Source organism: Podarcis gaigeae, assembly GCF_964106915.1.
Source record: "Podarcis gaigeae genome assembly, chromosome: 17".
Classification (NCBI taxonomy): domain Eukaryota; kingdom Metazoa; phylum Chordata; class Lepidosauria; order Squamata; family Lacertidae; genus Podarcis; species Podarcis gaigeae.
The window spans coordinates 35,703,075-35,717,636 of record NC_139694.1 but is presented as its reverse complement, the minus strand read 5'-3'; the positions used below and the strand labels follow the sequence as shown (position 1 = coordinate 35,717,636).

The 14,562-nt window shown below is 44.8% G+C and overlaps 1 protein-coding gene across 6 annotated transcripts in view; it reads right to left on the bottom strand.

Annotated features, from left to right (window-relative positions):
• Nucleotides 1-2,403: 2,403 nt before the first annotated feature.
• Nucleotides 2,404-14,562, bottom strand: part of TYK2 (tyrosine kinase 2) — a 53,618-nt gene continuing 41,459 nt past the window's right edge. For 3 of the 6 annotated variants that reach the window (XM_083718440.1, XM_083718442.1, XM_083718441.1), the window contains exons 19-24: nt 13,648-13,840; nt 9,962-10,080; nt 8,538-8,710; nt 7,814-7,931; nt 6,586-6,696; nt 2,404-6,496 (exon numbers count right to left, since the gene is read on the bottom strand). In XM_083718440.1, the coding sequence (XP_083574566.1) occupies nt 6,362-6,496; nt 6,586-6,696; nt 7,814-7,931; nt 8,538-8,710; nt 9,962-10,080; nt 13,648-13,840 (849 nt within the window). In that variant the 3' untranslated portion in view covers nt 2,404-6,361. The remainder of the gene's footprint in view (nt 6,497-6,585; nt 6,697-7,813; nt 7,932-8,537; nt 8,711-9,961; nt 10,081-13,647; nt 13,841-14,562) is intronic. The other 3 variants (XR_014559315.1, XR_014559317.1, XR_014559316.1) reach the window with 2 other exon arrangements.

Sequence of the window (14,562 nt, the reverse complement as noted above, 5' to 3'; positions counted from 1 at the left end):
TAGCTTGTTTAGCTTTTTCGTAAACCCAGCACTGCCAATACCCATGGTTAAGGTGCAAGGTTTCTAAATGTAGATACCACTGCTAACATTTTAAGAACATAATAATATCCTCCTGGATCAGGCATCATGGTCTCACGGCGACTAGCCAGGTGCCTCTTGTGGGAAATCAGGGAGCAGAATGCAAGCTCAAGAGCAACCCTTCTCTTCTGTGGTTTCCAGCAGCTGGTATTCTGTGGCATTGCTACTTCCAACTATGGAGGTAGAGCATAGTCATCATGGCTAGTAGCCATCCATAGCCCTCTGCTCTGGTCCTCTTTTAAAGCCATCCGGTTGGTGGCCATCACTGGGAGTCAGTTCCACGGTTTTCACTATGCACTGCATGAAAAGGTACTTTCTTTAAGCTGTCCTGAATCGTCTAACATGTTGTGGGTGTCTTTGAGTTCTAGTGTTAGATTGGAAATACAGGTGTACCTTAGCAAAGGGGATACCGGGAAAGGCTTTATTTGAATTAATTTTGGGATGCATTTTAATTGATTTATTGCTTGTTTTTATGTATATTATGTTACTAATATGATGTTAGCCATTCTGAGCCCAGGGGAGGGCGGGATACAAATACAATTATTATTATTATTATTATTATTATTATTATTATTATTATTATTATGTGTGTGCTAAAGCAGAGTGACAAAATCAAGTTGCTACTGGGACGTTAAGAACATGAGGCCTGCTGGATCAGACCAAAGCAGCCACTGTCTCATTCCCCTGTAGCTTAGCCAGCTGCCTGGAGGAAGCCCATGAGGACAGGAAGGCAATAGCGACTCCTATTTGCTTTCTTTAACTAGTAGCTGGCTCTCACCAGCTTACTGCCCCTGAACCTTTTCATCATGACCAGCAGCAGCCAGCAGCAGAGGCAGCAAGTGGGCCTGGTGACTGGCACTTGGGTTGCTGAAAAATAGGGTGGGAGGCAGTTTTCTCACCTTAGGTTTTCTAATATGCATAGGATCTGGCCACCTGCTTACTCTTCCTCACCCCATTCACTCTTGAGAGTTGCTTGGTTTATGCCATTCTCAACACTTTTCACACTGTTAAGGTAACTCTGTAACCGGCAGGATGGCTTTTGTGTTTAAAAGTGTCATGCAATGTTTCTGATTTAAAGTGTCATCCTTCCTGCTGCCACCCTGATTTCTTTGGGGATGAAGCTTTCTGTTATTCCTTTCTTTATCCAGCACCATTTACTTTTATAAGAAGAAAATTAGGAGTTTGAAGTCTTCCAAGAGGAATTGCTCAAGAGAAACGGCTAGACCTAAGAAAGCAACTGCTTAAAAATTCAGCCTTTGCTCATTTGCCTTCTTTTGCTCCTAAACTACTTTAATGCTTCACCTTTCTTTCTCCTACACACTGATCACAGTTTCTCAGCTTTCCTCCCCCATCCAGGTTTTTCTCTGACATTTCTGTACCTTTCTGATCCTAGCATTCTTTTTCACATGTCTCCTCTTTATCTTCTTCTTCCATGCCCTTTACTATTCTTTATTTTCTTCACTGCCACCCAGTATTTCCTTCCCCCTCATTTTTAGCCGGAAACAGGAAGAGCACCGAGACAATGTTTCCTCCTCTCCCTTCACATTAAAGTTAGCTCCTAAATCTTGCAAGAATAATAAACTTGAGCATCATTGTAGAATGCAGATTTACCCAGTCTGTCTGAAAACTCTTTATGTATATATTTTTCAAAAGTTACACAAGGAAGCTGTGGAATCGCCATTGCATGCTAATGGCATCTTTCAGTATGCAAAGATCAAGGGCGTTTCCAAAAGTAAATACAGTGGTACCTCGGGTTAAGTACTTAATTCGTTCCGGAGGTCCGTACTTAACCTGAAACTGTTCTTAACCTGAAGCACCACTTTAGCTAATGGGGGCTGCCGCTGTTGCCGTGCCGCTGGAGCACGATTTGTGTTCTCATCCTGAAGCAAAGTTCTTAACCTGAAGCACTATTTCTGGGTTAGCAGAGTCTGTAACCTGAAGCGTATGGAACCTGAAGCGTATGGAACCCGAGGTACCACTCTACTGGGCTTCTTAGGGAGGCTAAGATAGTTGTCAAGGGTACATAAAAGAAGTATTGTGGCACCGTAGAAACTAATGGATTTATCATGGCATAAGATTTTGTAGACTAGAATCTACTTCATTTAGTGAAGTGGACTGTAGTCCTTGAGTGCACAATAAAACTGCTAGTTTTTAAGGTGCCACAAGACTGTTTTATTATTAATGGATTGTGCTGTAAACAATAAGCACAATCTGTTGAAATGTGTGGTTTCGACACCACACTTTGAATATACTCTAGATTGCCGTTTTCTAGTAATGGTAATTTTCATAAAAGCAGCCTACAGTAATCAAGACTCCACTGAGCCATTAAAAGTTACATGGTGTTTATTTGAATAAAATTTAAAGGACATCACCAGGATCTTGTTACATGTGGTTGGGGATTCTAGCTGCTGCTAGAGTAGTACAGAATACATTCACATTAGAGCAGGGTTTCCAGTAGAGAGCTCTCAATCTCTCTCCTTCTACGCACACACCAACACCAACACCCACACCCGTTTTGGATGCATAAAAAGTGGGGAGGAGAGGGGAATTAAAACCTGCCCAGGCTTCTGTGGAGGGAGAAATCCTTGCCTCAAATCAAGTGCAGTTTCAGATGCAAAGTTTTCCAGCTTAGCATTGTAGCCCAAAGACAATTTGCCAGCCAAAACAAGTGGGTGGGCTGCCACACTCCATAGACAGGGCTGGTAGTGCAGGCGTGGGGCAATCCTGAACCCACAAATAACATGTACCGGGGGACAAGTTTTGAAAAACAACCATTTAAGTTTATAGACAGTTTTGTATGCAATTATAAAAATAAAAATAGAGTTTAACACCAAATGTCTCTGCCTTTTCTATCAAGTAGTCCCATACACTTGAGGAGTAATAAAGAATAATAGAGTTGGAAGGGACCCCTAGGGTCATCTAGTCCAACCCCCTGCAATGCAGGAATCTCACCTAAAGCATCCATGACAGATGGCCATCCAACCTTTGCTTAAAAGCCTGACTCTCCAAGGAAGGAGAGTCCATAACCTCTTGAGGGAGACTGGCTACCAAATCTCCTCTCTCTCTCCTCTTTTCCAGTTCCTTCAACCACTCCTCATAAGGCTTGGTTTTTTTGCTGCTACATCACACTGTTGACTCATGTTAAGCTTGTAGTCCGCTAAGATCCCTAGATACTTTTCACATGTACTGCTAATAAGCCAGGTCTCCTCCATCTTATATTTGTGCATCTGGTTCTTCCTGCGTAAGTGCAGAACCTTACATTTGTTTCAATTGAAATTCATTTTGTTAGCCTGGGCCCAGTTCTCCAATCTGTTAAGGTCGTTTTGAATTCTGATTCTGGTTTCTGTGGCATTAGCTACCCCTCTCAGTTTGGTGTCATCTACAAATTTGATGAGCATCCCCTCAATTCCTTAATCCAAGTCATTTGTAAAGATGTTGAACAACAATGGGCCCAGGACAGCTCCCTGCGGCACCCCACTGGTCACTTTTTCCAAGGATGTCGAGGAACCATTAATGAGTACTCTTTGGGTTTGGTCAGTCAACCAGCTACAAATCCACCTGTTACCTCATTCAACCTACATTTTACAAGCTTTGTAACATCACAGTCGAATGGATAACCGCCACCTCTTCATGCTACAAACACTTTAAAGGATATGGAGGGATACCATTCAATAACAAACAAATATAAGGCTGTGATCCTATATACCTTTGTTTTAAAATAACTCTTTTGAGTTCAGCAGGCCATACTTCCCTTGGCCTTCAAGAATTAGTTTCATAATTCTTTAGAGATTGACTCAGGTCTGCCAGGAGTGGGAGACAACAGAAATTAAATGTTTCTTACATTCCTTCTAAGAGACAATGATAAGAACATTTGACCAGTCTTACCTATACCTACCCCCCCAACTGTGCCCCACTTGCAGTCTCTGAAGTATTCTGGCATGTGTGGGGTGTTAGGGTAGGGGTACCACCTCTGGTGGGAGACACCTCATGCTCCTTCTGGGGTAGTTTGTTCATCCTGCACTCAACTCCTAGGGCAGCCTTTCTCAACCTGTGGGTCCCCAGATGTTGTTGAACTACAACTCCCATCACCCCTAGCTAGCAAGGCAGAGCTCAGGCATGATGGGACTTGTAGTCCAACATCTGGGGACCCACAGGTTGAGAACCGCTGTCCTAGGAGCTGTCAGCATGCAACAGTTGCCACACCCCAAGAAATGGCTTCAACTGGCTGGCTAAACCAGGTGAGGGTAACTGATGAGTCTCAAACCCTTGTAGAGTTAGAGACTTCCCCTGCATGTGAAGACAGGCTACAGCGGATTGAGTGGACAAGACCAATAATGGGCCCACGTGTCAAGAAAGCGGTTTCTGCATGTGCTGTAGAGGGAAATGAGGGGGCAGGTGGGGCTCACCAACCTGGGAAGGTAGCCCATCTAGGAGGAGGACTGATCCTAAACCTCTGCTGCCTTGTGGGATATCTTTGGAAGAAGGCTAAGGAGTAAACCCTACACAAATCCAGAGTGGAGTCCCTAAGATGGTTGGACGGCACCCTGTAAGCCTCCTTCCAGCAACTCCTGCAGCCAAGCTGGGGCCAATCATATTGCTCTGCTTTCTTTTGGATCACATCAGTGAGGCTGAGAAAGGGCCTTGTCATCTGGGTAGCACAGGACCTCCATACACACTGTCCAGGCTTGCATCCCAGGGAGGTCACTTCGGTGCTTGACACACTTGACTTCACCTCCAGAGGTGCACTCCATTATCTCTCAAGACAGATGGATGCCAACAACAGAAATTTGGGCCTCAAGCTAGAGAAATGTCAGAAAGCTATGCTCTCATGGGTAGGTGGCAGCTAGTTTTCATCATAGCTCAGTCCGTAAAGCATGAGACTTTTAAACTCAGGGTTGTGAGTTCAAGTCCCACATTGGGCAAAAGATTCATGCATTATGGGGGGCTTGGACTAGATGACCCGCATGGCCTCTTCCAACTCTATGATTCTATGATAGACTAAGAATGTGGGCTTGCTAGCGGAGACCACTGCGACTTTGCTACATAAGCATGTTTTTTGGGCAGCAGCAACCAAGTTAGTGGCCAAAACACATTTCTCTTCTTCAATTTCCATACAATTTAAGGCCTGAAGCTTCCTTTCTGCCCCCCTCCCACTTCAAATTCACATTTTCTGAACTGACAATATCAGTGGATGGGTGTGTGTGAAGAGGGTTGTGGTTGGTTCTAAACCAACAATAAGAAGGAGAATGTGTCTTGGTACAACAGAAAAGTCAGGCTTGTTTATATCCTAGATGGTAGGCTCTGAGGAAGTTCAAAGAACAAGTGAGGAATCTACTGCATTAGTTAAGTTCTCACTGGGGGCGGGGAGCAATTTCTTTATTTGGGAGCAAGTAAGGATAGCTCTTTGGGAGCAATCCTTTATATACGCAGATACAATGACTTATGTATGATAAAGACATTCACCTCTCCAGTATCCAATCAGCTGAGACCATATCTGGCTCCACACTGGACTTCTAAAGGGTAGATGAGGGCCTTCTCCAAAGAGAAAATACAAATATATTATAGGAAGAGGGGTGGTGGTGGTATCTAAAAGCTCCAGCAGTTCTGAAACACCTAGAAATCAGGTGACTGGGGGGGGGGCGGTGTTAATATATCTTTGGGAGTCCAAAGCATTTACTTTGAAAAGAAAGGCCAAAGGCAAGTCTCAGAAAAAGCACATTTCCTTCAAAAGTTTTTGCAAGGAACATGAAAGGGCCAGATACCTCATCCCTGTTCCATAAGCAAGTGCAGCACTTAACATATTGGTCCAAGATGGTTATTTTCTATAGCAAGCTGGAGCGCTGTGCTTGAATAGCTTAGGCCTCCTTCCCATTCTCTCTCTGCATCAGACCAACAGGCCCAGCAGTCTGTTAAAAAGACTGTGAGGAAGTCAACTGATTCACTCATTTTCCTGCACCTGTGACCTCACACACTCAGACCAGGTATCGTGGCTTTCCAGGCACAGGCTGGGCACAGCAATTTACACTGCTTCATAAATAGCCTCTGCCTTTGTTCAGGGCAGAGAAACTTCACACTCATTACATCACATTTGGCGAGATCAAAAGGCAGAAATGTTCTGCGCTGGTTCTGGATACCAAAACAGCAGAAGTCAGAGTTTCAAGGTGTGCCAGTAGTCTGAAGCAGCTTCCATGGCACTGCGGCTTTCCAGGCACAAAAAAGACGGAACTGAGACACCAAGTGCAGAGAAGAGTGTGGTCTTTGGCCGAGAATCTCTGCATCCTGCTCAACACACGCTGAAAACGGAGGGGGCTTGGGCCCTGTACTTTTCATGGAAGGCTTTGAGGATAGGCACAAGGTTTGTGAAGGCTGGGCGGAATGAAGCTTCCGATTCCCAACAGTTTTTCATAAGACGGTAAATCTGTAGAAAATGGCAAAGGTTTAGAACAGCACACAGAATAAAAAGAGAAAAAACAGCAAAAGAAGAAAGAAAGGGAGAACCAGACTCACCTCACAAGGACAGTCCTTTGGGCTGGGCAGCCTTTTCCCTCTATCCAGTAGCTCTATAAGCCTCAGCACTGTCATTTGTCCCTGAGTTGCTCCAATCATCTCAATGAATTTCTAAGACAACAGGGAGAAATATGTTATTGAGCACTTTGAGAAAGAGACAGGGAGATGCTATTGAGATACATACCCATACCACACATGGTCAGCTCTGCCAATGGGTGGACCAGCCAGCTGCTTGATAGCTCAGTTGATAAGAGCATGAGACTCCCATGATCTATGATTTTTGATGACCACTGTGGTCATTTAGAATCATAGAATTATAGAGTTGGAAGGGACCCTCAGGGTCATCTAGAACAAACCCCCCGCAATGCAAGAATCTAAACTAAAGCATCTATGACAAATGGCCATCCAACCTCTGCTTAAAAATCTCAAAGAAAGGGGAGTCCACCCAGCAACACTGCATCCTCCAGCCTGGGGCTGGGGTGTGGAGGATGAACAAAACCCACTGCGCCAACCCAGTCCCCACCGCCAATGCAACCAGGTGGGTGCAGGGAACAGGGGTCTAAAGGATTGGAGGCGAGACAGGAGTTGCTGGTGCAGGTGGGCTGTGTACCACACACTGACAAGCTTCGCAGAGCTCTTTTTATTAGCAAGCATATGCAAAATCCACCAGACAAATTCAAGACTTTGCCCTTTAACTTCTCCAGTCATGAGCTCTCTGGGTGTCGCCCTGTTATTTGTGCAACCTGTTCCACCACGTCATGTTCCCATCAGAGGGGGAAATGAGCAACCCTTTTGCAGAGGAGGCAAAGGTCAAGGACAGCGCACAGCACATTGCAAAAGAGACAAAAGCTAAAAGCTAGGTCATGGCGGCTAGACATGCTGTGGCAGGGTGCCCCGCACCCTGCATCTGCCATCCCTACAGGGGGGTCTATAACAGAAACCCACAGTAAAGTCCCATCAGGAAGCAAACTATGGTAAGGCAAGTATTGTCAGAACATTGCTGTACACAGGCTCTGTGCCAACTGCAGTTAGCCACGGGGCCAGTGTGAGTCAAAGCACCCTGGATTACTGCACTGCAAGTGAAACTGCATAGTCAGTCTCCTGAAGTGCAGTGATCTAAATGTGTTCCAACACACATTAGATATTTGTAGACTTACGAGCCCTGCACATTGCAGCACTGCTAAACAAATGCTTTCACCTCCCTTGTATGCCCAGCAATCAGACTCACCGCTGGGGGGCTTTGACTAGAATCACAGTGTGTTAAGAGTTCATATAAAGTAACTCCAAAGGACCAAACATCAGAAGCACAGTAGAATTTACAGTCCTTCAGGCACTCCACAGCATACCTACAGCACAAGGAAAAACAAGAAAACAGAGCCGATGAACAACAAAATTTGTTCAATACTTTTAGAAAAACTCACAAGGGAATGACGATTATCTTTTTATCCCCAGTGGATAATACTACCTCTTGAACATGCAAGTTCTATTTAGATATGGCTTCCAGCTAGCTAGCTGGGCAGGTATCATGAGCCACCTTGCTGAATCATGTCATCTATTCCATTTCTCAGTCTCCAGCAGCAGCCAGACATATACCTCTAAAAGCTCACAAAGAGGTCATGTACTTTTAACATTCACTTATTTCCATTCTTCCCTTATTCTGCAGATATGCTTTTGGTGTTCCCATAGAAGTTGAAGAAGCACACAAGTGCTGCCCTTTCCTCCAGTGTCAACCATTTCACGGAAAGCTAAACATGTTGCAACATTAACCAGAAGAAAGGATAAAGTAAAAAGACAGCAAATTCTCTTAGAGACTGCCATTCAAGAGCTTGGGGTGTTCATGGGAGTATTCAGAATAACATCTTGCCCCACCTCAGGACTTGATTTTGAGTTACACTGCAGTCAAAACCCCTGTAATGTCTGAGAGACATGACATTTTATGAACGCTTTCTTACCAAAAAACTGGGCTGTCTCCATCTTCACACACACGGTAATAGTCATGTCCTTCAGGGATAGCTTTGGCAAGACCAAAGTCTCCAATCTTCACTACATTCTCATTCTCCAAGAGCACATTTCTGGCTGCCAGATCTCTGTGGATGTAGCGTAACGAGTGCAAATAAGCCATTCCCTGCAAAGAGCAAATATGGTGTTATTCCCCACCAGCTTTGCATGCAAGGAAGACAAACACCCAGGACTATACTCTGAATCAGAGGCCCCAATTTTGAATTTTAGCCTTTGTGCCTGCTAGACCAGGTGAGTGGCCCATCTGGTCCAGCATGCTGTTCTCACAGTGGCCAATCAGATACTTATGGGAAGCCCACAAGCAGCACACACCCTTTTGCTTGGTGTTCAGAAGCATCTCTGCCTCTGTCAGTGGAGGAAAAACATCTCTTTCAGAGTCAGTACAGTGGTGCTTCAGGTTACATACGCTTCAGGTTACAGACTCCGCTAACCCAGAAATGGTGCTTCAGGTTAAGAACTTTGCTTCAGGATGAGAACAGAAATCGTGCTTTGGCGGCACAGCAGCAAGAGGCCCCATTAGCTAAAGTGGTGCTTCAGGTTAAGAACAGTTTCAGGTTAAGAACGCACCTCTGGAACAAATTAAGTACTTAACCCAAGGTACCACTGTAGTTAGTTATCCCCCATGAATTCGTCTATCTTCTTTCAAAGCCCTCCAGCTTGGAAGCCGTCATTATGACAGCAATTTCCATAGTTTAACTATGTGGTGTGTGAAGTAGTACAGTCATACCTTCAACTTCCAAAAATGTTCAAAAACCAAGGCGCAGCTTCTGATTGGCTGCAGGAGCTTCATGCACTCAATCGGAAGCCGCGTCAGATGTTTGGGTTCCAAAGAACGTTTGCGAACCGGAACACTCACTTCCAGGTTTGCAGCGTTCGGGAGCCAAAACATTCGAGTTGCAAGGCGTTCGAGAACCAAAGTACGACTGTACTTTCTTTTGCCTGCCTTGAATCTCCCAGCATTCATTTTCATTAGAGGTCCCTTCTCTCTATCTACTCTCTCTGCACTGTTCATAATTTTATACATTTATATCATGTTAGCTCTTACCCACATTTTCTCTAAACTGAAAAGCCCCAAATCCTCATAAGGGAATTGTTCCACACGCTTGATCATTTTGATTCTCATTTCCCCAAAAAATTTCCCCAGCTCTGTCTGATCCTTTTTGAGGCAGGACAATCATAACTGTACACATTTCTCTTCCCAGAGCCAAGGAACGGCCATTTAAACAAACCCCGTAGCCTATTTCAACCACAGGAGTCCATGCCTCTTCTAGAACTCGACCAATAATCCCAAAACAAAGGAATATTCACTGTACCGTCAGCTACATTAATTTTAACACCCCAAGCTCATAGACTTTACCTCACAAATCTGCTGGGCAAAGAGGAGAATGTGGGCCAGGCTGACATTGTGCTTGGGGAGATAATCTCTCAGGCTCCCCAAAGGCACATACTCCATGATAAGCTGCACAACCTTTTCCCCTAGAGTTGGGGAGAAAAAAAATCCAACAATGATATTGCTCCAAAAGGAAGTGTTTTTACCTTCCTACATTTCATTATCTATAGAAGCCATGGCATGGGAGGTATCACATCTAGGGAAGGAAAACAGCAGGTGGAGACCAATTCAAGGCCGCACTGTGTAACCATGGTTGTACTGGTTTTTTTTTAAAAAAACAAGTTTTTCCTTGGATGAAAAAAGATCGTAAGAATAATAAATGATACAACTAAATAGACCAAGCCTTCTCACGTCATTTGTATATCCCAAAACTAGCATAATAAATTTGCAGTAATATCTGTAACATACGGTTCATTATTAGCAGACAATGCTAAGTTCTTGGTCCATGAATTGGTTCAAAGTTTAGACAATAACAAAGAGTAAACAAGAAAGAACAGAGTTAATGAATAACATTCGACATCACACAGACAAATGCCTAATCAGGAGCCCTTGTGGTTGTACTTCAATTAATAATAATAATAATAATAATAATAATAATAATAATTTATTATTTATACTCCGCCCATCTGGCTAGGTTTCCCCAGCCACTCTGGGCGGCTTCCAACAGAATATTAAAATACAATAGTCTATTAAACATTAAAAGCCTCCCTAAACAGGGCTGCCTTCAGATGTCTTCTAAAAGTCTGGTAGTTGTTGTTCTCTTTGACATCTGGTGGGAGGGCGTTCCACAGGACGGGTGCCACTACCGAGAAGGCCCTCTGACTGCTTCCCTGTAACTTGGCTTCTCGTAGCGAAGTTTGACTAATAGTCATTTTCCCTCTTATGTTATCAATGGATCAATATCAAGTGTTAGAATACTGATGAATGCGGGAGGGGGGTTCAAAGTGAAGCTAATTTATGTTTAAATTTAGATCTATGCTCTATGCCTGAAGGGCCATACTTCAGCCATAGAGCATCTGCTCTGCATGCAAAAGGTCCCAGGTTCACTCCCTGGCATCTCCAGGTAGGGCTTGGAGAGATTCCTGCCTGAAACCACGGAGAGTCGCTGCCAGTCAGTGTAGGTAACAATGAGCTAGATGGACCTGATTGAGTATAAGGCAGCTTCCTATGTACCTATGGAAGTTCTCAGGGTAATGTGGTAGGAATTTTATGGTCTTAGATATATGGTAATGTTCATAAGTGTACAAACCGAGCACATACATAGATCAGCACAGGAAGGCCAACCTGGAACCATTTTGATTCCTAAACTGAGCAAATGTTTTCTCTGCAAGGTCAAACTAGAAAAGCCGCCCCATTGTCTTTTCTTTCACAAATCCTGTCTTAAGGATATGTCTGTGTTTGAATAGGGTGTGAGCCTGTGACCTGGGGCCCAGGAACTAAGTACCGTATTTTTCTGACCATAACACTCACTTTTTTCCTCCTAGAAAGTAAGGGGAAATGTCTGTGCGTGTTATGGAGCGAATGCCTACGGATGGCGGGGGGATCTGCTGCTGTCGTGAGCAGAGGATCCATGGTTCCCCTTCCATCCCTCCTCGGTGGCTCGCTTTGAAACAGCAAAGCGGGAGAAGAGCCGCTGAGTGGGGAAGAGAGAGGGACAGAGAGCCTGCTTCTTTAAAGGAGCAAAGCGGGAGAGGAGAGGAGCCGCTAACACGAGTCCGGAGCTGTTTTTTTCAGCGAGCCGGGGAGGAGGGAGAGAACAGCTCGCTAAATAGCAGCAAAGTTTTTCGCAAGCAGGCTCTCTGTCCCTTCTCCTCCCCATTCAGCTGGCTAAATAGCAGCAAAGTTTTTCAGAGACGTGGAGGAGGGAGAGAAGCAGAGCCTTTAAAGGAGCAAAGCGGGAGAGGAGAGGAGCCTTCTCCTCTTATACCCCTCTTCTGCATTATTAACAGCATCCTTCTCCACCCACCCCACGCGTATTCCTTGTCCCTTGAGTGCTTTTCCTTCCCTCCCCACTTAAAACGTGGTTACAAAGCATGGATCCACATGGATCCTCAGGATTTTTGCATTGGGCTACCCCAAACTCACTGTCAGATCACATGTCTGTGGCCACAGCATGAACCACAAAAATCATACATCCACTGTTTCGTTTAGAATATTTTTTTTCTTGTTTTCCTCCTCTAAAAACTATGTGCATGTTATGGTCGGGTGCGTGTTATGGTGCGAAAAATACGGTATTTATCACTACAAATGAATGGCCAGGCTCCCCAGGCAATCCAATCAAGTAACCTGCCAGACAGGAGATAAACAACAACAGGAGAAAACAATATTGAAATTTCTGTTTTAGACCGCCTTTTCTGTGATGTAGGTGTGATGTATCTGAGGTTACACCCCTTCTGTGATGTATGTATGATGTTTCTGGGGGTGGTCTTGATCTACAGGATGGGAATTTCAAAAGACTTTATAAGGCCTTGCATGCCATTTTTCTGGGTTCCTCCTCTCCTGCTTGTAAGGGGACCACCCTGTTGCAACAGATCAATAAAGATCAGGCTTACTAGCTGCTTTGCTTCTCAATATTCTCTGGTTGACCTCTGTTATTCTCTCCTACCAATACGAAACCTATGTAAGGACTCCCTTTCCATGGAGGCGCAGGTTACAGCAACAGCCAAGGCGACATTTTTCCACCTTCGCCGCATCAAGCAGTTGGTCCCTTACCTTTCCCGCCCTGACTTGGCCACAGTGATCCATGCGACGGTCATCTCCAGGCTTGACTACTGTAATTCGCTCTATGCGGGGCTACCCTTGAAGCTGTCCCAGAAACTCCAGCGGGTACAGAATGCTGCAGCGAGGCTCCTCACGGGGTCTCTGCCATGGGAGCATATTCACCCAGTGCTTTTCAAGCTGCACTGGCTCCCGGTGGAGTACAGGGTCAGATTTAAGGTGCTGCTTTTGACCTTTAAAGCCCTTCACGGCCTAGGACCCTCGTACCTACGGGACCGCCTCTCCTGGTATGCCCCACGGAGAGCCTCAAGGTCCATAAATAATAACACCCTAGTGGTCCCGGGCCCTAAGGAAGTTAGATTGGCTTCGACCAGAGCCAGGGCCTTTTCAACTCTGGCTCTGGCCTGGTGGAACGCTCTGCCTCATGAGACCAGGGCCCTGCAGGATCTGATTTCTTTCCGCAGGGCCTGTAAGACAGAGTTGTTCCGCCTGGCCTTTGGCTTTGAGCCAGTTTGATTCCCTCCCTCCCCCCCCTCTCTCTTTTTTCCCCTTCTTTTCCTTCTCCTGCGATGAGGCTACATTTTAATATTTTAATGTTCCATTATTTTAATTGTTGTGTTTTATTTTTGTTTTTAAGTTTGTAATCATTCATCTTGTTTTTATTATTGCTTGTAAGCCGCTCTGAGCCCGGCCTTGGCTGGGGAGGGCGGGGTATAAATAAAAAAATATTATTATTATTATTATTATATGGGCTCTTGGATACCCCATAAGGGAAAAGGGCAATTTTTTTGTTTACAACAGAAACTGTGAGAAAGGAATGTGGTAGATGAAAGCACAATCCCATTTGTTATCTCCTGCCTCTCTTCCCCTGCCCACAAGGCACTCCTATCAACTGCGATCCAGCCCTCGAGGTGCCAACTCAGTCGATGCCATACCCTGCTCACTGCAGCAGCCCTTGTATTTAACAATGTTCTCATGGTAGAGGGTCTTCAAGATGTCAATTTCTTTCTTCCAGCTTGTCAGCAGCTGCTGGCTGCAGCCTGACTTCAATGACTTCACAGCTACCATCTCACCAGTACCATCATTGGTGGGATCATAGCAGTATAAGCTCACTTTGCCAAAGTGACCCTAGTAGAAAAAGAGGAAAAACAAACGAGCCAAGAATGAGATATTTCAAAAGGCAAATCATTCTAGCTGCTATCCTGTTAGAGCCTTCGCTGCACCTGGCTGGCATACATCACTTTTTCCAGAAGGTGGACTAATAACACTCTCAGGTAGAACAGTATCTTGCCACAAATCAGTGCAGGGATTAATCTGATAACAAGATCCACCTTCGCCCAGTATCCCTATCAAGCTCTGCTGACAGAGAGATGGGAAGGCCTGGCGGGGGGGGGGGGGGGATGGAAAAACAACAACAAAAAAAGGCTTTGGGAAAAAACAGGAAAAAACCTATTTGTGTCCGTCCCCCCCCCGCAATTTTTTCTGTTTTTGCCCCCAAGCCTTCCCATCTCTTTGTTGACATAACACAAATACCGTATTGGCCCAAATATAAGCCACACTTTCCCCCCAAATTCCAGCCATGAAAAGTTGAAGTGCGGCTTAAATTTCCCTTTAATTTTAAAGGTTTGGCTTATATTTGGATGCAGCTTATATTCAGGCCAATATGGTACTGAATTTCAGAAACCAATCTGATACTGAATTTCAGAAACCAATCTGAACCTTGCAATATTTCCTAAGGATCCCACTACATAACAAGATCGGCTTCTGGAGTCACCCCTGTGCCAGCAGTCCTACGTTTCAGAAGCTGGTTGTTTTGACTATATGCAATTTGATTTAATGTGTAATCCCCC